This window comes from Mobula hypostoma, chromosome 7 (genome assembly GCF_963921235.1).
Source record: "Mobula hypostoma chromosome 7, sMobHyp1.1, whole genome shotgun sequence".
NCBI lineage: Eukaryota > Metazoa > Chordata > Chondrichthyes > Myliobatiformes > Myliobatidae > Mobula > Mobula hypostoma.
The window spans coordinates 145,714,504-145,740,408 of record NC_086103.1 but is presented as its reverse complement, the minus strand read 5'-3'; the positions used below and the strand labels follow the sequence as shown (position 1 = coordinate 145,740,408).

At 39.5% G+C, this 25,905-nt stretch overlaps 1 protein-coding gene across 6 annotated transcripts in view; it reads left to right on the top strand.

Annotated features, from left to right (window-relative positions):
• The window catches only part of atp8a2 (ATPase phospholipid transporting 8A2), a 589,180-nt gene extending 563,495 nt beyond the window's left edge, over positions 1-25,685 (top strand). For all 6 annotated transcript variants that reach the window (XM_063054225.1, XM_063054230.1, XM_063054229.1 and 3 more), the window contains 4 exons: positions 2,124-2,212; positions 5,601-5,705; positions 18,467-18,555; positions 25,268-25,685. In XM_063054225.1, the coding sequence (XP_062910295.1) occupies positions 2,124-2,212; positions 5,601-5,705; positions 18,467-18,555; positions 25,268-25,365 (381 nt within the window). In that variant the 3' untranslated portion in view covers positions 25,366-25,685. The remainder of the gene's footprint in view (positions 1-2,123; positions 2,213-5,600; positions 5,706-18,466; positions 18,556-25,267) is intronic.
• The last annotated feature ends 220 nt before the right edge of the window (positions 25,686-25,905 follow it).

Genomic DNA, 25,905 nt, shown 5'->3' with positions numbered 1-25,905 from the left:
CCAATAGGTTTTGAAGACCAAAAATATAATGCATATTTTAGAAATGCACAATTCTATTTTAATCAGCAGAGAAGATGGATTATTCAGATTGGTGAATATATTAAGAATATTAAAGTACATAGTAAATACCTGGACCAACATGCACAAATTGCAGGAGGAGCTCAGTAGGTCAAACAGTATCTATGGGGGCGGGAATGAACTGTCAACATTTTGGACCAAGACCCTTCATTAGGACTGGAAAGAAAGAAGGCAGAAGCCAGAATAAATAGGATGAAGGGAGAAGGGGGAGGAGCATGATCGGTTAATCTAGGTGAGAAGGAGAAGGCAGGAAAGTTAGGGAGGATGAGGAGGTGAGAATGATATGAAAAACAGGGAGGTAATATGAGGAAGAGGCAAAGGGCTGAAAAGATGAAAAATGATAGGAAAGAACAGTGGGCAATGGAAAAGGAAAGGAGGGAGAGGAAAGTGCGGGTGATAGGCAGGTCATGAATGGAGGTGAGGGGGCCAGAGAAATGAGGGAAAACAAAAAGAGGGGGACAAAAGGCGGTAGTTACCAGAAGGTAAAAAAAACTCAATGTTGATGCTGTTAAATTGAAGATTACCAAGAGAGAATATGAGTTGTTGTTCCTTTAATCTGCATCTAACACTTAGCATGGTTTCAAGGATAAGTGCCAGGAGGGGCATGGGTGAGAAGGGATGAGCAGTCAAGGGAGTCATGGAGAGAGTGATCCCTGTGGGGAGAGGAGAGGATGATGTGCCTGATGGTGAGACCCCATTGGAATTAGCAGAGAATGATACATTGGATGCCGAGGCTTATGAGGTGGTGGTAAGGGCAGGATTATCCCTAACCCTGTTATGTCAAGGGAGTGATGGAGTGAGGGCAGACATGCAGCAAATGGAGGAGATGTGGGTGAGGACTGCTTTGACAGGAGTCATGAGGAAATCTGATTTTCTGAAAAGAGAGTACATTTCGTATTTCCTGCAATGGGAAGTCTCATCATGCGAACAGTTACAGCAGAGACAGAGGTGTGGGTGGAGACATCTACATTCTTCTTGTGTCCACACACTGAATACCCGATGTGTTTTTCAATATTCTTCTATTTGAAATTAAACTTATACCTATTTTGTGCGTGGAAGAGTGAAAATTATTGCACAGCACAGAAGAATCAACATTACTTAACACTTTGCATGTAAAAGGATACAGAATGAGGGCAAAAGTACTCAAAGTTCACCATTCAACCATTATTATTAAAACCTTTAATCTCCCAAAGGGAACCCTGTTGAGCTGCCAACATTGTCACATTTTTAATGTAAGGCTTTTTCAGAGGTAGGACTACTGAATTTGATGTGTGTTTTTTTTTCCTTTGGCATACATTAACCTGTTAAGGACAGTGACCAAGTTATCTTATCCATATCTTGTCATTTCTGTTTGTTGGCAAAAGAAGCATTTGTATATGAATGGTGCAATGGTTAAGTTCTTATCAAACTTGATCACTACAGTTAGTTCAGAAGATACTACAAATGAGAGCTTAAGGACTAACAAATACATTCATCCCAACCCAGAACAATTCAATTTCTTACCTTATGACATAGGAAATGGCATTTTTGCATCATACGCTTATGTTTGTTAACAATTGACTGAGAAGGATATGACTTTGTCATGACTGAATCCAGGGCCTACGTTGCTGTCAGGGGGTCAGTCTAGTTTTATTCTTAATATGTTTTGTTTTAAGACTCCTACTTTTCTGTATGTGTGAAATTGTGAGGAGAAAATGTATTTGTATGACAATAATGTTGTCTGGACTACAATGCCACGGTCATAGTGAAAGAAAATTCAATTATAGCTTTCAAAAGGGAGATAAATACTTGAAACAATTTGCAGGCCAGTGGAGAGAAGGCGGAGGAACAGGATTTGCCAGGTTTCTCTTGCTTAGAGCGGATAGGTTCAATGGCCTCATTCTGTGAAGACCAAAATAAGATGGTTTAATTTTACAGTGCTGAACTCAGCCACCCTCATTATGCGTGATCAGTCCCATTATTAACTCCAATGATACCCCATTCTTCCCAATGAACATTTCTCTGATAGTGGGTGATAAGCATATCTTTTATCTTCTGTTTTGTAGGCTGAGATGATCATGAAATGTGCAGCATTCTGGTTTGGACTGATTCTTATGCCCATTGCCTGTTTGTTAAAAGATGTATTTTGGAAAGCGTAAGTATAACTGAACCACAATAGCAAAAATTTGTCTTTGTTACAACATCTTGAGTGTAAATTTCAGATTTGTTCGAACTTAAAATTCATCGAATGTTGGAAATAATGTTTTATTAAGTTTGTTTCTTGTGTTGAAGATTTGCTGGTGAATAGGGCTATGGCTGTTTTGAGCCAGTTTACAGGTAATTTTTAAACTTATTTACAGATACAGTGAAGAATAGGTCCTCTGAGCCCTTCGAGCCGCACTATCCCCACAACTCCCAACAAACCCGATTTAACGCTAACCTAATCTAACCTCCCACAGTCCAAAGACCTACCAGGTAGGTTAACTGGTCATGATTAGGTTAGTTGAGGGGATTGGGGAAGCATGGAGCATGGGAAGGGGAAAGTGCAGGTCATGGGCACAGAGAAGGGGTAATCCGACATTGGCGGTGGCTGAAGGCGTGGAGAAGGAGCACAGGTCTTGGTTTATAGTGGTCACCAACCTTTTTAAGCCCAAGATCACCTACCTCGACCTTAGTGAAAGGCAAGATCTACCTACTAAATCGTTTAGAGAAAACACAACTCAGATTGCACTTCCAATTTGAGGCCTTTTAATTGGGCAAATTGTATTTGAATTACACAAAATACTTATGTCAAACTTTCAAATTAATTCAAACAAGAAAACACTGTAACTAGCATATCAAACAAGCCATAGCTATCTTTCTTTAAGAATATTACAATACTTCACACCTTTAATTCTAAGTTTCATTATTTAATTTTATTTCAACACGAAAAATAAATGAATAAAAATTGACCGTTACACTCAGTGTGATGACTGCGGCTGAATACTTCCTGCTAGTTCCCTGAAATTTGGCTCATAACTACAGACAGCCAGTCTGAGACAGTCTGTGAGGTGTAAGGTTGCCAACTGTCCCGTATTCCCCCCAATAAGGTAGAACGTTCCCGTGAAACCGTTCATGCCGAAATGCTTTACGCCGAAGAAGCAATTACCATTAATTTATATGGAAAAAAATTTTGAACATTCCCAGACCCAAAAAAATAACCTACCAAATCATACCAAATAACACATAAAACCTAAAATAAAAGTAACATATAGTAAAAGCAGGAATGATATGATAAATAGACAGCCTATATAAAATAATGAAAATTAAGCCAAAACCGATTCATGGGGTAAAAAAAATCGGCACATCACATATGCGCACACAGGTGCCCGCGCAAGGCTTCATGGTCATTGTAGTCTTTCTCGGGGTAAACACAAATGTCCCGGGATTTGACTGCTACTTTTGTCTGTTATTTGGGAGTGAGAAAGTTGGCAATCCTAGAGAGGTGTCTGTCAGTAAGTCAGCTCCTGTACTTAGATTTAATAATTTTCATCTGTGAAAATGCAATTTCACACAGATAAGTTGACCCGAAGTAGGCACTGACTTTTAGTGGTATAAAACCAATGCACACACCGCTCATTGCTCGGCCCCATCAGTAGTAATTGCCACCAGTTTATGAATGGGGATGTCATTTTCACAGACATATTTTTTAAGCTCATTGTAAATATCCTCACCTCTTGTTCTCTCCTTTAATTGCAAAAGGGTGAGGAAGTCCTCCTTTGTTGTAAAATCCTGGAAAGCCATTCTGACAAATACAACATGCTGAGCTGTTTGCATTACATCCAGGGATTCGTCGAACTGTAGTGAAAAAATATTCACAGGGTGACAAGTCGATCCACGTCCTCTGACAGTGATTCTACCCTCCTTATCACTGTTGCAGGGCCAAGCAGTATATTATGTATTGCGGTTGTGATGCCGTTTTTGTTTTTAAAGTCATTAAAAACAGTCTCTGCGGTAATGACCATTGCTTCCTTGAATAAATCACCATCTGTAGCAGCCTTATTTTGAGCAGCATGTTTTGTGGAAAACGATTGCTGGGCCTTCAACCCCAATTTCAGCTCAACTTTCCAGGCACGAATTGCGCTCTTTGGGGGGTAGGTGTCTTTAAATTCCTGGTGGTTGGTGTTGTGGTGCCGCTCCAGATTCCCTCTTTTAGTCAGTGCTTGTGTTTGGTGGCACAACATACACACTTGTCTTTCACCAAGGTAAACAGAAATTCCTCTTCCCATTCTGGATGGAATTTGTATGTTTTCACTTTCTTTTGTGGAGCCACCGCCACGCTATCAGGATATCACGAGCGATTGCCGATTGCGTCGCCTCTGATCTGAGCCAACATTCACTTAATTAATTAGCTTGTTTATTCTGGCTTTTTTTCTTAAAGATGTGCTGTGTGCATCCTGACTACCGCTGCACCCCTGCATGCCTCGCGGCCCAGAGGTTGGGGACACTGCCATATATTGATGTTTGCGACAGTCTGTACTGTTACCTAATCTGATTGGTCACTTTGATGCAGCACAGGCTACGCTAAAAAAGTGGTGCATGGTGACGGAACTACACACATGCGTACTGGGCAGAAAGGATGGAACTAAACCCCCACAACCCGGAAACAATCTCTCTTTACAAACAGCTTTTTAGTGAAAATATTGCTATATTACAATTATCCTAATTAGTATTACTTACTTTTATAATGCTCACATTACAACAGTATTTGTGTATTTATTTTTGATTTTTCTTCGGGATCGACTGGGAAAGTCTCAAAGATCGACCAGTCGATCGCGATCGACGGGTTGGCAACCCCTAGTTTAGAAGATGGTGAGGTGGGGCACTGACTGTGCCTGAGGTAAGAGGGGACGGTCTTCCTGGAAGACTATGTCAGCAGAGGAAGTGATCCCTGCTGCGCTGCTCAAACCTCAGGCTGAAAATTTATTTCAGAACGATAACTTTGGCTCTATTCAACATGAATAAAGCAGGAACCTGCTTCTTTTTGAGTATCCAGTTCATCCACTCAAAAGATTGACATAATGAAGCAATACAGTGGGAGATGAGTGTGTGATTATTGTGAGTGGCTGACCCTTTCTGTTTTTACTGACCTTTGCCCAGTTTAAGCCAGGTGAGGGAAGTTAGAATCAGGTGCAAGGGCAGTGCATGAAAGTTATAAAATTATTTTTATAGGATGCAAGTTTCCCTTCAATCCCAGCACTTGCCTGACTATCCCTAACTGCACAAGAAGGCGATGTGCACTGCTACAAAGCTGCAGACTGTTATGAATGCTGCTGTTTCGGTATTGCATGTTATTGCATTCACCAAATGTGATTTCAGATACTAAAATCTGCTTCAATAACAATGAGCTTTCATCATTCCCGTATTCAAATCTATTCATTGTGTACAATTCTTAAAAAATGCATAAATGTTGTGCAATTTTCTGGTAAGCTGTTCTAATTAAGTTCAGGATATTCAAAGTTTTGATCAATTGGTTAATGAGAAAATCATTTTCTATCACCCAGAGGCTGGCATACTTACCGTAAGACTTTGTTGGAGGAGGTTCAGGAGCTAGACGCTCGATCCCAAGATCCTTCGAAGGCTGTATTGCGTGATTTCAGTGCAAAGAGGTAAGACAAGTGTAAATAAGTGATATTGTCTCTGTTGTTGAATAAACACTTCTGTGTGAAAGGTTTGTTCAGAGGAAAAATGTGGATATTGTAGATTAAAAATCTTCTGTTGTGACTGTTTAGGGCACAAAAATTATCGCTATTTTATTCCCTGCTCTCCTTAGCAACAATCCCTTCACCAAAAGAAAACAAGGGAACCGTGCATGAACAATGATATTGAAAGCATGGCACTGCATAGATCTTGTGCTATATTTCTCCATGGCCTTCCTTGGGACAACCCTTAACCTTCAGTCTTTAGATTGGAGAATCCGTCTTTCTGTCACATTCTACACCCATTTAATTAGAACATTCTTTGGTCCTGTGTGTGGTATCCTTAAATATTATCAATTTGTTCAGTATATACTTGAATTTCAAGATGCCCTTTTCTTTTTTTTCTTTTTTTTTGTAACTTATTTTTTATTCATCATCAAACATTTCCATAAGATGTATTTCAGATACTGTACATATACAGACATCCCACCCTGCAAAAACTCATTTCAAGGAGGTAGCACCATCAATTTGCGGGAGACTTCCGGGAGAGGTGGGATGTCTGCAATAGAGTAGCTCCTTAGCAGCCAGCCAGCTAGTTTAAATAACGTTAGCTATGCTAATGAACAAAAGACACCGGTTAAACTCACCTCAACATGTCTTTTACAGTCTTAACCCACCATAGGCAATAGAAAAGTCACTGTTGCAAACAGTGCAGCGAGCAACACTGTCATTATTTTTGACCCGTATTAGGCAGGGGTACACTTTAGTGTAGTCTGGGGTGATGTACATTTCATATTTTCTTTTTTTGGAACACTCTCGCTCTTGCTCTTGCTGTCTCTGTCGCGCGCTCTCTCGCTCTTTCTCGTCCGGGACATTGCATCAGGGAGCCACTATTAATATGCAGGAGACTCCCGGAACTTCTGGGAGAGGTGGGATGTCTGCATATATATCATATAGCCATATTTGTCACAAATTTCCACATAATATATATCTGAGGTATACACGCCATTGCATTATTTTAAGCCTGATTTATACTTCTGCATACGGGCTACGCCGCAGGCCGATTTATACTAATGCGTAGCTCTATGCCATAGTGAGCATGTGCTGTGTCTGCATCGCTCTGCAATTCACCACCAAAACGCTAGTTGGCGGTGGGGTTTCTATGCCACTGTGTTGAATTTCTTCATGACAGACACGGACGAGGAAGTGCATTTCAAATATTTTCGGATGTCGGCAGGTAGATTTGACCATTTGGTTCATTGTCTCCAACCATTTATTTCGCATCAGTGTACAGACATGGCGGAGAAAAGCAACCGGAAATGCGTAGGAGGAAATGCGATGCTACCAAGCGGACCAATCACAGTTGTTGCGGTGTGCGTCACCGTGATGCATGAATTACTTTTTTGGGGAGGTGCACATCACCCTACGGTGTAGGTACACTGTAGGGTACGCTGTACCTGCGGCGTAGATTTGACGCAGAAGTATAAATCAGGCTTTACTTTTCCTTACCATAGCATTTTTTCATGTCAGGAGTTCCTGTTCAATATAAATGTAGTGATGTGCTGTGCTATACGTAGTAATCTGCAGAAATCTGCATACATTGGTGTTTTTGTGAGTGTATAAATGAGAGTTTCCTTATACTATACACTTAGTATCTCCTGTACCTAATACAGTGATCACTGAGTGTACGTTCGTGGTCTTCTGCTCTGTAGCCCATCCACTTCAGGGTTCAATGTGATGTGCATTCAGAGATACTCTTCTACCCACCAATGTTGTTTGAGTTACCGTCGCCTTTCTGTCAGCTTGAACTAGACTTGCCATTCTGCTGTGACCTCTCTCATTAACAGGGCATTTTCACCCACAGAACCGCCACTCACTCGATTTTCTTTTCCACACTATCTCTGTAAACTCTAGAGACTGTTGTGTGTGAAAATTCCAGGAGATCAGCAGTTTCTGAAGTACTCAAATGACCTGTCTAGCACCAACAATTATTCCTTGGTCTAAGTCACTTAGATCACATTTCTTCCCCATTTTTATGTTTGGTCTGAACGACAACTGAACCTCCTGACTATGTCTTCATGATTTTGTGTATTGAGTTACTGCCACATGATTGGCTGAATAGATATTTACATTAATGTACCTAATAAAGTGGCCACTGAGTGTACATTATTACACACATCATAAAATTACACTTCAGACAATTTTTTGTTCACAATTCACAATGTTTCAAGAATATTGTGTCAAAATTGACTGAGTCCACTATTGTATGGAGTGTCAGAACACTGTTTTGTACCAGATGTACCCAGACAGCTACACACAAACGTGATGAGAAAATCAGCTACATTGGTTAGAGTATTGTGCACAACTCTCGTCGCCACATTGCAGGAAGGATTTAGTAGCAACAGGGAGAGTGCAGAAACAGAATCATCCTATGTTGCCGGGAATGGAGGGCTATAGTTATAAGGAGAAATTGGATAGGCTGGTTTTATTCCCACTAGAATATAGGAGGCTGAGGGTTGACCTTATGTAGCTTTATAAAATTATGAGGGGTATAGATAGGAAAGGTAGTCAGGATAATTTTCCCACGGTAGAGGATTTGGAAAAAGAGGGCATAGGTTTAAGTTGAGAGGGGGAAAAAAATGAAGGAGATCCGAGGGTTACGTTTTTCATGCAGAGGGTGCTGAATCTCTGGAATGTGCTGCCACAGGAGATGGTGGAGGCAGATGTAGTTACAATGTTGGACAGGTACTTGGTTAGGAAAGGCATAGAGGGATACATGCCTCATACAGGCAAATGGGATTAATTCACATAGGCATCACCGTTAGCATGGATGAAGTGGATTGAAAGAGCTGTTTTTTTGTGCTGAATAATCCCATAATTCAAAAGGTTTCCTTGCTAAATTTCTGGATAATGGTAAAACAAACTGTTTTATGACACAAAAGACACATTAAGAATTTGGAAGAGATATAGCTTTGTACTCCTTCCTTTATTTCAAGTTCTCTTAACTGTTCTAAGCAGGAATTTTTAGTTTGTATCTTAATACATTTCCCTTTATCGATTATAAAGTAATTATTAACCTTTGTACTTCCAAACTCTAAGGCATTTCTATCCTCAGATGCATTATAAATCAATTGTAAATGCAGAATGTTTGACAGCAGCATGGCTGATACCATTTTTATCGCGGGTATCGTCGGCTTCCTCACTGCACAGGCAGATCATTTGAAGTCTGGGTACTACTGCATAATTTCCGTTGTTAGAGTTAAATGATTACTTTTCTGAATTGTCTTACTACCCTACAGTTGAAAAAATTAAGCTGGATTTATGCAACATAGAATAATTATGGATGGTTGCTTTTTCACAGAGATTGGCTGATTAGGGTTTCAGTCCTTGCTTACCAGGTGAAAATTAAATTAAATTTTGCAAATGAAGAGTGTATTTTATATATTTAGGAATATGTGGTGTTTCCTGTTAAAAAAAATTAAAGTCAGGTTGCTTATTGATCACATCAATTGATTTGCTAAGAGAGCTGTCGTGTGGGGCAAGTAAGGGATTAGCTACGGCAGAAGTTGAATCTCTTCGGCCAGTCTGCTCAAGATGAAAAGAGGAGATTAAATTAATGAAACAGATGTGATTTAATTGAGTTCCAGAAGGTTTTATTCTGACTGGTCATCATTAAATTAAATGCTTAATGTTAATAGTCAACTCAACATTTACGTAGCTAAACAAATAACTGAATGTTAATGAGATACTCCTGCAGCAAACCATTGTGCATGTGTAAAAGGATTAGAAGGAAATAAAGAAATGCTACAGATTTTGATTGGATTTCATGTAGGTTGTGTCGTATAAATTGCATCTGCAGCTTTTAAACTATAAGAGACCTCATGCTGTGGATTTTGGAGGCAAATTAGCACAAAATAGTTATTTTGTGATCTCGCAGCAGTAAATCGTGGAAACCGTGGAAGAATTCTCTGTAGTGAAGCTTTTCACATCATGCAATCAAACGGTATCAGCTGGGTGGCCTTAACTGCTCCTGCACTTAAAATGAGGGAAAAACAGCAGTCTGCTACATCGATTTAAGATGAAATTGCTAGTCTTAAGTCTTTGAAAAAGAAAGCATCAGTTCTGAGACATTCAAAATACTTAAAAGTAAATTACAAATTCCTGTTGAAAATCATAGAAAAATAAATTTAAAAAACATCATTTTTGGAGTGTGTGTTTTTAAAAAAAGTACAGATCTGGAAAGCTAAAATAAAAATTTGCTGAAATTACTCAGCAGGTCAGACAACATCTGTGGGGGATAAAAAGAGTCAACGTTTCAGATCAAAAACCCTTTATCGGAACTGGAAAGGGAGAAACCAAGCAGGTTTTAAGTTGCAAGGTGGTCTAGTTGGAGAATTCAGTTCTGTCAGTCAGGGGGGAAAAGTCTTAATTCTATTTCAACACTATCGAAGGAAACAAGATACGCAGTTGAAAGGTAAATGTTGAAATATTTAGGAAGGATAATTCAATGCATATATTTTAATAGATTGTTTGCACTGTGCTAGGCTATGTCAGGAGCTAATTAAGAGGCATTCAAATTATGGTCGGTCTAAAATCAAATATTGGCCAGTACAGCTGTTGATGTGGATGTTTTCCAACAGCCCCACATCTTTTACCTGTTAAGTATAGAATAAACTAGATAAAGATGGAAAATATTAGTGAACCTAAGGTGTTTTCTGTGACAATGCAATAGTTTCTTCCTCAATTTAATCCAAGACTTAGTTAATTAACTGGGTGTAAATTCCCCAGCCTCTGTGATAGAATTTAGACTCATTTTGACAGAACATTAGTCCAGGATTTGGGGAATTAACTTTTGTTTCAGTAAGGGAGTTTGAGCAATTGAATTTATAACAATTGAAACGAATTATGTTTTTTTCTTTAAAATTTTCTTGCTAAATCTAAGTATTTTGTTATTTTCATGTTTTCTGATATTGACAATTTTACTATAAAGACCATCCTGCCCTACATAAAATATCTTTTTGTATGGTTTGTCTATATTAAATTGGTTAATAGTTGAAATATTTTACTTAAAATGTAAATAACCTTTTTCTTTTTAAGTAATTTAAGATGTCACATTTGGGGATATATGAAAATTGCTATAATTTTGGTGTTTTTAAAATTTAAACATGTATAAATACACTTCATAGGTTTGTGGGCTATTTACCAAAAACAGCTGTTCATTCATCAGATATAGACTGACCTTGCTGTTGGACCTTCATAGCCCAATTTAGAATTTTTCAGCGTCAGAAGTAAATGCAGCAGTACTTTAGTGTTATTTTAAAGTTCCAATGCAACTTTCATTGCATAGATTTCTTGTAACCATCAAGTAAAAGCTAAACAGACCAGCAGTGTAATAGATACATCTCTGTTGCTGTACATTGATAAGCAAAATGGTCACCAGTCATTATCAGCACAATGGTATCAAGTGGCAATGGATGAGTATACCATTTAGTGATAAGTAACTCTTAAACCAAAAGACATAGAAACAGAATTCAGCCATTCATCTGTTCTGATGAGTCTCTTCTGCCATTCGATATGGCTAATTTATTTCCCTCTTAAACCCATTCTCCTGCCTTCTCCCCATAACCTTTGACATACTAATCAAGAACGTATTAACCTCCGCTCTAAATGTGCCCAATGACTTGACCTCCATAGCTGCCTATGGCAATGGATTCCACAGATTTACCACCCTCTGACTAAAGAGATTCCTCCTCTTCTCTGTTCTAAAGGGACTTCCTTCTATTCTGAGGCTGTGCGCTGTGGTCCCAGACTCTGCCACTCTTGGAAACATCCTCTGCATCTCCACTCTATTTAGGCCTTTCAGTATTTAGTAGGTTTCAATAAGATCCCCTCTCGTTCTTCTAAACTGCAATGTCTACAGACCCAGAGCCATCAAACACTTCTCAGACATTAACCCATTAATTCCCGATATTCCAGTGAACCTTCTCTGGACTCTCTCCAGTGACAGCATATCCTTTCTTAGATATGGGGCCCAAAATTGCTCACAATACTCCACATGTGGGCTGACAAAGACTTGCGTCTTGATGCTTCTGAAGGAGCCTTTGAAGGGCATGCACTAAGGTGATTCTTGCCTTTTCGATAGTCCATCAAGGGCATTGAAGGATCAAGAATGACTTGCTTCAGGTATTGAGGATGTTGTGGTGCCCAGTGTAGGTATTACAATTCCTCTACAGATAAGGCAGGAGTAGGTGGGCAGAGGGTAGTTTGTGAGGTTGTACACTCCTGTGTTTTGTGCTCCCTTTCCACAAACTGAGGGTTGACAATACCGTTCTAAATGTTCTTTGCTTTAAGTGCTTGTGGGCCAGCGATTGCCTAGAGTCAGTGTGGATGCTGTACTTCTTCAAGGAGACTTTAAATGTACTTTAAAATCTTTTTTTGTGTCTGCTTGCAATTATCTTCCAGAACAGAACTTGGGATATAATGTCTGTTTTGGGAATTTGGAATGTGGCATGCAAATAACATACCAAAGCCAGTGTAAGTGACTCAGAGTAATTAGGGCCTCAGTGTTGGGGATGTTGGCCTGGGACAGGACAATGGTGTTAGCACACTTATTGTTCCAACGAATTTGGAGAATTTGGTTTGGATAATACTTGTCCAGTGCCTTACCATGTCTGGTGCAGGTCTTGGAAAGTTTAAGGTCGTGATCTTCAAATGTCCTTACCCCGATCAACCAAAAACTATGCTGACACAAGAATTGTTCATTGGCAGTGCCATAGTTGTAACAGTCTGATGATTATCCTCATCTGATTACTTTTTCCCCGTGGCTAGACAAGAATTGTTCATCGGTTATCCTCATCTGATTACTTTTTCCCAGTGGCTAGACAAGTTTCTGACTTAGAAGTATTGGGCCTAGCCCTTGAAAGTGTTGGTTGGCTTTGATGTATTTCTTTAACAGTTCAGTAACTCTAGATCTGTGTAATTTTATGTCCGTCAGTCTTGATCACAATATTTACTGGTATCACATAATCTTCTATGAACCTGTTGAAGGTACTAAACAAGGTTAAGTTATTGATATGGCTGCTGTTATTGAACAAATTTATTATATTTAGTTATCATAAGCTAATCAGTGATTTTTCCATCATCATTAGTGATAACATTTAACCTTCATGAGAGGAGCTTCCAACATTAAAAGAAATTAATGGTACCATGAATGATGAAATCATCCATGAATTTTCTAACTTGTATTTCAGTCTGATTTTTTTAATGACTCAATAGCCTTCTCAGACATTAAAAGCTACAAAATATAATCCCCCCAGTCTCTGAGGTGGGACATAGCCCAACAGAGGGGTCAGCAGGATATGTAACAGACACGCACACAAGTATTTTCAATCATAGGGATTATGTCTGCTTTTTGAAAGCAAGCATGGTGTAAGTGCCTTGGTCAGCTTCTAAGTCAGCTTCTTTACAACAATTTTAAAAATTAAAGAGACTTCAGAGATTATTGTCAGAAGTGAAAGATTAAGTCGTAATTAAGTTACAGTATTAATGTAGTAATTTTGGAGAATATCTCCCTTTTATGCTCCAAAGTGTTAAGTGATTTTTATATAATATATGTGAAACTGAACACGTGTGGGGAAGCTTCATGAATTAATTCCATTTAAAATGTTTTCTAATGATTAAATTGGAATTACAAACGTTTGTAGATGTTTTGTTGGTACGTTGTATTTTACTGAGAAAGGGAGAATCAAGAATCCTAGAAATTACAGTCTTCTAAATAGGAATAAAGTTGACATAATCATTTGCCGATAAAAGATTATCAAACAGTAAATCAGGTAAAGTGGAAAAGCTCCATTTTGAAGGTTATTTTATAAGCTTGTAGATGAAATAAAAGCAAATTTGTCTCTGCAATGGTTCATTCAAAAACAGTGTTAATTGTGTGTTCTTTGGAACCTGATAGTTTCTCATTACAATTTGTTTATTGCCCTTATGCAAATATGTAGATTCTAATAGAGTATCATTTCTGACACTGGGTGAAGAGAACTAAGCATTGTTGGTAAAGAAAATATCAAACCTAATTACAACATATACACTGAATGGGAGCCTGTAGCACTAATGAGGGGGAGTCGGCTGATATCTAAAGTGGGCAACAGGATGAGTGACCGTTAGTTCCAGGAACAAAGAAAAAATCCCACCCCTGGTGCACGTGTTCACTGTTCTTTATGATGACATTTGCTTTGATTTGATGCTGAGAATGGTGAACACAGGAATAGGAAATAACGGAACATTGAAAACCAGTTGTCAAAAGCAGAATTTATCCCTCTTATGTTCACGAACGTTCGAAGACGACTCCTTGCATCTGTTGGAGATAGGTATATTTTAATTGCTATGTTATGTATTCATTTTAAAAAGTTTTCATCTGTATATTTCTGCACAGACGTGCTTCACAATCAAAATGAAGATCATGTAAGATTTGCACCTCTAATACCCTGCTTTGCCCTGTATTGTTTTTATATCACTAATTGCTTGCAAATTTTCTGGGTGGTCCAGCTGTGAACTAGATAATAGTGTGACTAAATCTGTCAAAGATTTTCAAGTCTTTTTTTCTCACTTGTACTTCAGTGGTCTCCAACTGGTTCTAATCATTGTGATGTCGCTTTCATTTGTTCTTCTAAAATTCCATCACACATGCTTATACTCTGCTAAAGGAGAATTCAAATAGGCTTCTGTGGGCTTTCTCTTGCCCTCATTTAGAAGATTATCTGAATTCTAAGTGACACAGTGGTCAGGGAAGGACATGGGCTGCATTGTCTGGTTTTGTGTTGTGTGCGTGTCCCACATGCAGCCCTCTTTTCCCTCGATACTCTTACAGGGTATCCCCGCTGGCTGTGATACTTTGTGTGTATTGTATTCTCTCTGATGGTATGTCACTGTAATTCACTTGTTTTTAATCAGTTAAGTCATTCCACAAACACTTGGAAACTGGGTTGTTTGATTTCATCTTCTCAGGTTCTATAACATTAAAAGAATGTAGTAACTTAAAATATTAGATTCTCATTGAGTAACATTAATGTTTTTAGTGTTTTCAAAACATCATTGCTTAAGACTGGATAGTTCTAAATAATTTAATTTGTACATGTTTGGGGCTTTGTCATTTCAAATCCATGAAAAATGCCAATCTTCCTGGTCTGAAAATAAATCTTGGTCAGTCTTCTCACGAATGCCAAAACAGTATCTCACCATTTCAGTGGTTGACCCCCAGCCATGACCTATTCACAACTGTGAATACCCTCGAAGTGCTATTTTCTCAAAGCCATCATTGTGAGCATAGGGGACTGACTACACAAGCATTTTTCTCAAGGCCAATGCAAAACAGTGGTTTTGATACCACTCTTGAAATTCTCTTTCGTTCAAAGTTTCAGAGCTGCAATTTTCCCAATGAAGGGGGGCACATTCTTCATGAAGTGATGTAAATAAACAATTATTAATAATGGGCACCGCGGTAGTGTCATGGGTTAGCATGATGCTATTAAAGGGAGTTCAATTCCAGCGCCATCTGTAAGGAGTCTCTGTACGTCCTACCCATGGGTTTTCCTGGGCTGCGAGGGTTTCCTCCCACAGTCCAAAGATATCCTCAGTAGGTTAATTGGTCATTGTAAACTGCCTCATGATTAGGTTAGGGTTAATCGGGGTTGTTGGGGGTTGCTGGGGCAGTGTGGCTTACAGGACCGGAAGCCCTACTCCACACTGTGTTGCTAAATAACAATAAAATTATGGTCAAGCCCCGACGCAAGAATCAGATTCAGATATATTATCACTTTCTTATGTAAAGTGAAATTTGTTGAATCGCAGCATCAGTACAACACAAATAGAAACATAGAGACATAGAAAATAGGTGCAGGAGTAGGCCATTCGGCCCTTCGAGCCTGCACCGCCATTCAGTATGATCATGGCTGATCATCCAACTCAGAACCCTGTACCAGCCTTCCCTCCATACCCCCGATCCCTTTAGCCACAAGGGCCATATCTGACTCCCTCTTAAATATAGCCAATGAACTGGCCTCAACTGTTTCCTGTGGCAGAGAATTCCACAGATTCACCACTCTCTGTGTGAAGTTGTTTTTCCTAATCTCGGTCCTAAAAGGCTTCCCTTTTATCCTCAAACTGTGACCCCTCGTTCTGGACTTCCCCAACATTGGGAACAATCTTCCTGCATCTAACCTGTCCAATCCCTTTAGGATTTTATAGGTTTCAATAAGATCCCCCCTCAATCTTCTAAATTCCAACGAGTACAAGCCCAGTTCATCCAGTCTTTCTTCATATTAAAGTCCTGCCATCCCAGGAATCAATCTGGTGAACCTTCTTTGTACTCCCTCTATGGCAAGAATGTCTTTCCTCAGATTAGGGGACCAAAACTGCACACAATACTCCAGGTGTGGTCTCACCAAGGCCTTGTACAACTGCGTAGTACCTCCCTGCTCCTGTACTTGAATCCTCTTGCTATGAATGCCAGCATACCATTCGCCTTTTTCACCGCCTGCTGTACCTGCATGCCCACTTTCAATAACTGGTGTATTATGAAACCCAGGTCTCGTTGCACCTCCCCTTTTCCTAATCTGTCACTACTCAGATAATAATCTGTTTTCCTGTTTTTGCCACCAAAGTGGATAACCTCACATTTATCCACATTAAATTGCATCTGCCATGAATTTGCCCACTCACCTAACCTATCCAAGTCACCCTGCATCCTTTTAGCATCCTCCTCACAGCTAACACTGCCGTCCAGCTTCGTGTCATCCGCAAACTTGGAGATGCTGCATTTAATTCCCTCATCTAAGTCATTAATATATATTGTAAACAACTGGGGTCCCAGCACTGAGCCTTGCGGTACCCCACTAGTCACTGCCTGCCATTCTGAAAAGGTCCCGTTTATTCCCACATAAAATGACTATAAATTGCAATATGAAGTACAAAAATGGGAATAATGAGGCAGTGTTCAGGGATTCACAGACAGTTCAGAAATCTAATGGTAGAAGGGGAAGAAGCTGTTTCTGATTCATTAAGTGTGAGTCTTCAAGCTCCTGTACCTCCCACCGCCCCCCATGCTAATCACAAGAGGAGAGAATGTCTTGGATGGTGAGAGCTCTTGCTGATGAATGCCATTTTCTTGAGGTATCACCTTCAGATTAAAATAAAAACACTAGTTATCTCCTTTACTTAGCTTTAACAAGCTGCAATGAAAAAGCCTGCTCCCTCCACGACTAATTTTGTGTTCTGACTAAATTCTTATTAGACACTGCAGATTAAAAACCAACTTTGAAGAATTTAGGTTGCTCAAGATACAATTACTTTTTTAATTCTCCTTGTAATATTAGACAATTGATGGAATTTGGCAACAGGAAATTGGTAATAATTCTAATGCTGAAGCACAGTTTTTGAACAATTTATACTTGACCTCTCCAGTGCAATCTGAGACACCAAAACCCAGTGCCACAAAATGAATTTTAACGAAACAAGAGGACAATGGTGTTGATATGGCAGGAGCCTATACAGAATGACAAGATGCAGGTCTGCAGCTGTGATTCTTAATTATACAGCCCCTGTCCCATGCCTGGTGAACTGGAATTTCCTTGGAGAAAAAAAAATCACAACACTGCCTCATGTATATTTTTGTTATTTCCTCCTAATTTTCTCTCGCCTTCAGCTGAAAGTAGTACTCCACAGTGGAAAATCTACAAAGTGCATTTCAGTCTAATCCTAGCAGTTGTAATGCATTTTGAGCCTTGATAAAGGACTATGAGACTAAGGCAGACATAGCTATGCCTAATGCTGCTAATTCTATCAGCATTCTTCAGGTCATACGTGGACATTTACTAATATGAGTTGCTGGTTAGCAATCAGCAGTAGGAGCCATATATCATTTTTCCACCCTTTCACCTCCTTCCTTTCTATCTCCTCCCTCTTCTGCCCACAACTATTTTTGTCCCCTCCACTATTTTTATTGACATACAGTACCTCATACCTCACACCTACTTACCTTTCCTGCTCCCCCATGAACTCCATTGCCCTTGCCTTCTTTGGTTCTTCCCCACCTTGACCCTCACTGTTCCCCACTCACATTTCACTTCTTCCCCCCCCCCACCCCCATCCGACTCCTACCATGGGAATGATGTGTACAGTTGGGATAATACTGATCTTCAAAAGAAACGAGTAAGAGGCAGCGATAATTATGATATTTTGATAGAATGAAGCAGAAACTGCTTGAAATCTGAAATACCTCTTTTTCAGTATATGTAACTGTAAACATATCCTCTCTAATAAGTAATCTACAAAGATGGCAAACTTCCTTAATTGTTTTCTAGCAGCAAATTAAATCAAACACCAGGACACTTACAAAACCTGTATTCAGGAGTCTTTAAATTAAAGATTTAGTTTGCCTCTCACCAAGCAATTAAGAGGTTTTGTTTGGTTCTTAAGTCATGTCTGTTCATTGTTAACAAGTTGCAATTAGCATTTTTGGTATATTAATTATTGGTTGAGGAAATTGCCTCTATTTAATTGCTATCCTAATGAGTCACTGGATCTTGCAGTTAAATGACTAATTGTTCTGGATTTTATGCTATGCGTTTGCCAAATGCTTACAACCTGTTTCACTGCACATATCAAAACATGCCAGAAACCTGGCTTACCATTTAAAAGCATTGCACTTCCATATGGTGTGTTTCTGTCCACAGCCTGAATGAGCGTGCCTATTTGCTGAAGAGGGTGTTTAAGAGAAGTTCTTCAAGCCTTGCTCGGGCCCAGCCCAGTTATCGTGTGTCACGTAGGTATTCCTCTGCTTCAGACTCTTGCACTTACATTTTTACATCTAAAGAAATGTTTGGCCTTTTTATGAATGTGTATTGGCAATATTTTACAGAATTTTCATCACGTCTTACCTAATCAATATTTTGTTTACTTTTGCACAGTGCTTAAGAAGTTACATTTTTCACTGCTGTCAAGTATGCACATCATTGTTAAAAGTGTACTGAATTAAATGCGTTTTCCTATACTTTTTTTGCTCTCTGCAAAACTGGAGAAAGTAAATGAGAAAACCTGTTTCTCTGAGAATTCTTCAGTTTGATTACCTGCTCAGCCCTCAATGATAAACTATGCATAACTGATCAACCGTTCTAACCTGAAACATCAACAATTGCTTTCTCCCTCCCGCAAATGCTGCGTTCCTCCAGCAGATTGTTTATGGTTCCAGATTCCAGCATCTGCAATCTCTTGTGTTTTCAGGATTTTTGTGGACGATCCTTTAGGACAGCAGCAAGCATGCTGTTTCACAGTTCCTTGGCCAACAATTCATACATTTTCCAAATTATCAGCCTTCTCCCTCCCCTTTGCCTTCCCAGTCTGCAAACTTCAATCATATTTAATTTATGCATCACAGTCATATTAGTTTATTTGATGTGTAACCTTTTTGTACAGGTCCTTTCAGCCGCATTCATCATATGTTTAAACACTCTAAAACTTTTAGTCTGCGGTGTGTTTTTCTCCTTTGAGATACAATATTTTCTGTAGTCTTAACAAGTGATAATGTGTGTGTTTGTGTATACACATGTGGTTTTCTTCCATTTTTTTCCCTACAACAGAGTAAGAGCCTGTTTCAGCTCTTCAAGTCAGTATCAACTCTCAGAGAAATCACAATCTCCTGCCAAGTTTCCCTGTAACCTGTTCCCTCCACATTCCTATCAGACGCCTCTAAATTCTACTACATAACTGTAAACCAGGGGTGATTTAGTGTCCATTAACCTCCCATCTTTCATCTTTGAGATGCAAGAGGAAGCAGATTATCTGAGGAAACCCACACAATCACAGAGAGAACATCCAAATATCACACAAACTACACCAATGGTCAGGATTGAACCCAGGTTACTGGAGCTGTGAGTCGGCAGCTTCATTAGCTGTACCATTACACTGCCAATGTAGCCTTTCTGTTAATTATTCTATTTTTCCTCTATTTCATTTAATGGTCTCTCTTTCTATTCAGGACTAAGCATTGTTTGCATACAGCCCATTTAGATATTTATCTTCATCCTTGATTATAAAATATTAAATGCTGTAAGCTTGCACCGTGTTATTCAGGATACAGGAAGGGAAGAGAGTTGCATAGTTCCGCTAGAAAGGTTTCTAAGGAATCCGTAGCTCTTATGGATTTTCCCTGCTGACTTCACTACTGATGTTCGGAGGTTAACTTCATTGAAGTAATGAACGCTAGGCTAAAGTAGCATAATGTCCCTTTCTTCCACATCTATACAGGATATCCATTGCAAGTAACCCGTAGCACCTCAGCATGGTGCATATCAGTTTACATCCTGGTTAGGTCTAAGGGCAAGGAGCCAGGCCAATCCAAACTTTAGCAAGTTCCTAACCTGTAAAACTGACACTACTAAATAGCTGCTGGTCAAAGGAGAGATAAATACTTGAATAAAACAAATGCAAATATTCTGTTATGTTAATATAAACAGTGCATACTCCACTTGCATGAGGGAACTGAGTATTTGGGTCACTATTTTGATCCACTCATGTTCCTGCTGATAATGATTGATGTTTGCCTGGGAGTGCTGTGTGATTTATGAGAGTTAAAATCAACTGAGGATTTTCTTTGACTGGTTAAGGACGTTAAATAGTGTAGGGAAGGGGAAAAAGAGGGGAGGAGTTTAATTGTACTTTAAAACTTGAATGAAATCTCGCTGCTCAGAAACCTTGTTATCCTGAGTTGTGGATATTAGAACCGCACTACCTTGCAGCATCTGTGTTTACATTATTTATATTTTGGTACAACCTTTGTGTCAGAAAAATGGAAATTGATAAAATAATCAGAAAAATTATTTCTCCAGAATGTATCTTTACATTTACACTGCTTCAGTGAACTATTAACTCTCATACAAAATCATGCACAAATTATTAATTTCAATTTAATTTTAGCCAGTTACAGAAGTTTGGTCATCAGGAATACTTGAGATTAAAATTACCCAATCACATCCCCTGTATTGGAACTGACAAAATGCAGCCTTTATATACAAAGTGTAACAATATTTGTTTCTTATGAGTACATTTCATGAAAATGAAGAAAAACTGACTGTAAGCATGAATTATTTTTTTCCGAGAGTGTGAATGGGTTTTTCATTGATGTTTAGGTTTTTCTTAAATCTACTTGTATTTTCATACTGGGGATTAGCATTCACACTGTGAGGTCTGCCCTCTGACCTTTCCCTAGTTTTGTTATATGGGGTGATGTGTATGTATTATGGATCATTCATTGTCTTCATATGTATAGAATGACATTGTGGAAAAACTGGGACTACTATCAATAGGGTACAAAAGACTGTGGGGTGGGTACCTTCTCTTTGATACTTCATACATCTCAATTTATGCAGTTCATGGAGAAGCTGGTATCAAACATACAGCATAGTACTACATTCCTTGCTGCACTTTTGTATTACCCGGTGTTGTTTGGATGGCAAGGTTGAAAATGCGTCTTTACCAAAGGAGATGTAAGGCACTCTGCTAGTCTGCAGGTTACCCTTGGGCAAGGTGTAGCACCTGCTTAGCCGATCAGGGTCACCTGAAGCCATGGGAGCAGGTGGTGGATGGTCGTATGAGCAACTGGTTATGCGACCTCGAAAAACAGACAGACAATCTCTGAAGAGTATTGATGATGGCTGGGGGCACCCATCTTGTAAAGGCACTGCCTAACAGAAGGCAATGGAAAATCACTGCTGTCAAAAATTTGCCGGTCCTGGAGACACAATGATTGTCCATGCCATACAACATGGTACATAATGAACAAATAGCATTGCTATTCACAAGTGGGAGCTTGTGACGATATTATCTCCGTTCTTAGTTCACCTTAGGTAATTGCGTAAAACCTAAAGAAGAAAGTGAGGAGAAGTATTTGTGGTACAGAACTAACCCAGTAACTTCAGAGAGTTATGAATAAAACAGAAAGTGGCAGGCTCAGCAGCAGATATAAAAACAGAAATAGATCCTCCACACCACAGATGCTGTTGGACCGGTTGAGTGTTTCCAGTGTTTTCTGTTTTTACTTCAGACTTGGTTTTCAAATCAGTAAGTTTCTAGGCGTGGCACCAAGTCTGCAGACACCTAGCCATTTAGTATGAATGCTAGGTTAATTCAGCAGCTCTAATTTGGGTACAGAGGGAGAAGGCAAAGTTTCCCACTCTGCTGGATTTCAGTGCCATGTCACAGCAACAATTTGCATGAATAAAACAGTTTTTAAACAGTAAAATGACTCGTGGCTTGTCATCTAGAGGTTTATCAACAGTTTTGTTCAGAACAACAAAGTAGTGCTATTAGAACAGGTCAAAAAGCTTGGTCAAAGAGCTAAGTTTTAAGATGCATAAGGAAGAGAGAGAATGATGAGGGATGGAAAACTTGAAATGTAGGGTCTAAGGAAATGAATACATGTGGTGGTGTGGAAATCAGGCATCATTGCAAGGAGAAGGAGGGGTCAATTTGAAAACTGAAAGATGAAGGCATTTGCGGGATGCCAGTATACAGACCAGATGGAAGAGCTGGATGTTGTGAATCAGGATATAGGCAGCAGACTTTGGGGTGCAGGTTGGAAGATGGCTAGGTGAGTAATTGAAGGGAGAATGACAGAGGTAATGAAGTCACAGATAAGTTGAGGCAGAGAGATGCAGTGTTGCAGAGGTGAGTGGACGCAGTGTTGGTGAAGGAAATGGACGCTGACAGATCAGTTTGGTCAGATAGGATACCAAGATTACAAACAGTCATGTTCAGCCTCAGGCAGTGGTCAGTGAGAAGAATAGAACTGGTGTCTAGTGGGTAGTTTCATCATGAGAACTGAAATTGCAGGATGCTTCTAATAGTATCTGTCCCCTTTCCTTGAATCCCTTGTATTTAGTTGAACATATTTAAATGAATCATTTTCATAGTTCAGCCTGACTGCTTCTAATTCTAATCTTCCTAAGATTTAACTTGTGTCCTAGTTAACTGAATCCCTCCTCATAGCAAATATTGTCCAGTGCAATTCAGGCAATTCCACAAGACACAGGAGCAGAATTAGGCTATTCAACCCATCAAATCTGCTCCTCTACTCCACGATGGGTGATTTATTAACCCTCTCAATGCCATTCTCTTGTCTTCTCCCCATAATCTTTGATGCCCTTTCCAATCAAGAACCTATCAGTCTTTGCTTTAGATGTACCCAATGAGTTGGCCATCTGTGGCAATGAATTCCACCAATTCACCACCCTCTGGCTAAAGAAATTCCTCCTCATCTCTGTTGTAAAGGGACATCTCTCTATTCTGATGCAGTGGTCTCTGGTCCTAAATTCCCACACTGTAGAGCACATCCTCTCCACATCCACTCTAACTAGACCAGGGGTTCCCAACCTTTTTTATGCCATGGACTCCTACTATTTAACCGAGGGGTCCATGGACTCCAGGTTGAGAACCCTTATCTAGGCCTTTGATAGGTTTCAATAAGTTCTTCCTTCATTCTTCAAAACTTAAGCACGTACAGGCCCAGAACTATCAAGTGAACCTCCTCTGGAGCCTCTCCAATATCAGCACATCTTTTCTTAGATAAGGACCCCAAATCTGCTCTCAGTACTCCACAAGAGCAGTCTGACCAATGCTTTGTGAAGCCTCAGCATTACATCCTTTTTATATTCTAGGCCTCTTGAGATTAATGCTAATATTGCACTTGCCTTCCTTACTGCTAACTCAACTTGTAAATTAACCTCAAGCAACACACATAAAAATTGCTGGTGAACGCAGCAGGCCAGGCAGCATCTATAGCAAGAGGTACAATCGACGTTTCAGGCCGAGACCCATCGTCAGAACTTTCAGGGATTCCTGCACAAGGACTCCCAAGTCCCTTTGCAGCTTTGATTTTTGAATTTTCTTCCCATTTAGAAAATAGTCTATGCCTTTATTCTGTCTACCAAAGTGCATGACCATAAATTTCCCTACACTATATTTCAACTGCTACTTTGTCCATTCTCATAATCTGTCCAAATCTTTCTGCAAACTCCCTGCTTCCTCAACACTACCTGCCCTTCCACCTATCTTTATATTGTCTGCAAACTTGACCATAAAGTCATCAATTCTGTCATCCAGATCACTGACGTATAATGTGAAAAGAGGCAGTCCCAACACCGACTCTTGCAGAACACCACTAGTCACTGGCAGTTCCCTTTTACTAATCTGGAAAGTTTCAAATGGATCACTTCCAGACCCCACCATGACGGAAAAGAAATACATTAACTTATTTTAAATTTTTGATATCATAAAGCATCTTTTCCCTTGTGGTTTTCCCCACCTCAGACATTATACTAATTAGGAGCAGGCACTTAAAATCTTTTCCACCACTCAATATGATCATAACCTTTCAGGTTTCCTGCCTGTTCTCAGTAACCTTTCAGCCTTCTGTTTATCGAAAAGCTATCTAATGCTACCTCAAAAATAGTTGCTGCTTTTTGGGGAAAAGAGTTCCAAACATTTATTCCTATTTAACCCCTAGTTTTTATATCTCCCCCTCCCTCATTCCCACCAATCTTGTTCATTTCAATCAAATCCCCAAGCACTCAATTATCCTCTGACAGATACAAGCACAGTCCATCGAACCTTTTGTTATAAGGTGGGGTATTATTTTAGTAAACCTCTGAGTGATAACTAACATGTTAACACTCTATCAAGAAAGAAAGAGACTCGTATTGTGTGCAGTACTCCAGATGTGGCCTCACCACTATCCTGTATAGTTAAAGCATACTCTCCTAGCTTGTGTATTAATTTGGGCAGGGTCAAGCTGGCTGATAGTCATCAGTCTTTTGTAACGAAGTTTGTCTCAGACTTCTCTGCATGTTCGACCAAATACAGGAGTTTCAGATGAACGGTACTTATCACTGAGCACAGACATGGTGAGCATAGGGGCCCAGTGAACTTCACATCTGAGTCATAGTTTCACACCACAGAACACTGGTAGAAGGGTGCCTTACTAATTCTTTGACTTTATGGCAAAAGGTAAGTGTTCCATTTATTTTTAAAATATTTTAATTATTTATTGACATCTTTTGGTGTTTACAATTTTATTGATTTTTGCATTTTTTTGTAGTACCTATTTGACTAGTTTGTAAAATGCTTCTCTCTATCAGACACTTAAAAATGTTTCACAACCTTTGGGCTGAGCTTTCAAAAATAATCTGGGCCAGTTGAACCTCAGGATGCATCACATGATTCAGACTGGTACTTGGGACTTGCTGGGCATCCCATAATCCAGTCAGGTGAATAGGGTTAGCTCTTGGCATCTGGAATAACTATGTCTGGATGAGTGGGAGTTCTGAGTAGCGAGTCTGGGGAGCAAGCTGCAACAAGTATGACCACACGTGTTGGATTGCCACGAGTTACAGTATATTTAAGGTAAGAATCTTCCTTTAACAGGATGTGGAAGCAGAACCAATATGCCATTAGTAATATGTAGTGATTTTTCTCTGTTTCAGATGGATATGCTTTTTCTCAAGATGAAAATGGTGTGGTTTCACAAAGAGACTTAATCCGTTCATATGAGACCCGCAAAGTGAAATTAACTGCAGACTGATCAGAGTTACCTTCTTCAAGTGTTGGACTGATTGGCAATTCCCGAGCGTGCTGGTCATCAGTACTGTTCGTAATCAGTGACACCGAAGAGAAAAAAATCTTTTTACTTGTGGCCTTAGCCAAAAAGATGGATTTATGTAGGTACTCTGAAATTTAATCCTGTATTTTGTGTTGCTGTTTTGGTCAGACTGAAATAATGTTATATATATGAAATATAGCTGCTTATAAAAAGTAACTATTGAAAAGAGTGCTGTGCCTTTAGGTGGAATGGAACAAAACTGCCACTTCTTACCCCGCACCCTCCCTCCCAACCCCTCAAAATCTCACAGGTTCAAAACATCTTTTATCTGTACTGGAACTGAAGGATGGAGTGGGTGAGGTATTTGTATATTTAATTCACTTGGCCCACAATATCTGAATTTTGACTGCAATTTCTTGGTAGTGGGAGGATGGGGACACATTGGCCCTGCCATTGGAAGTTGGTGAATGCCTTTGAGATCTCGTATTTGTTATAAAAAGAAAGTACATACACAGCTGTTCA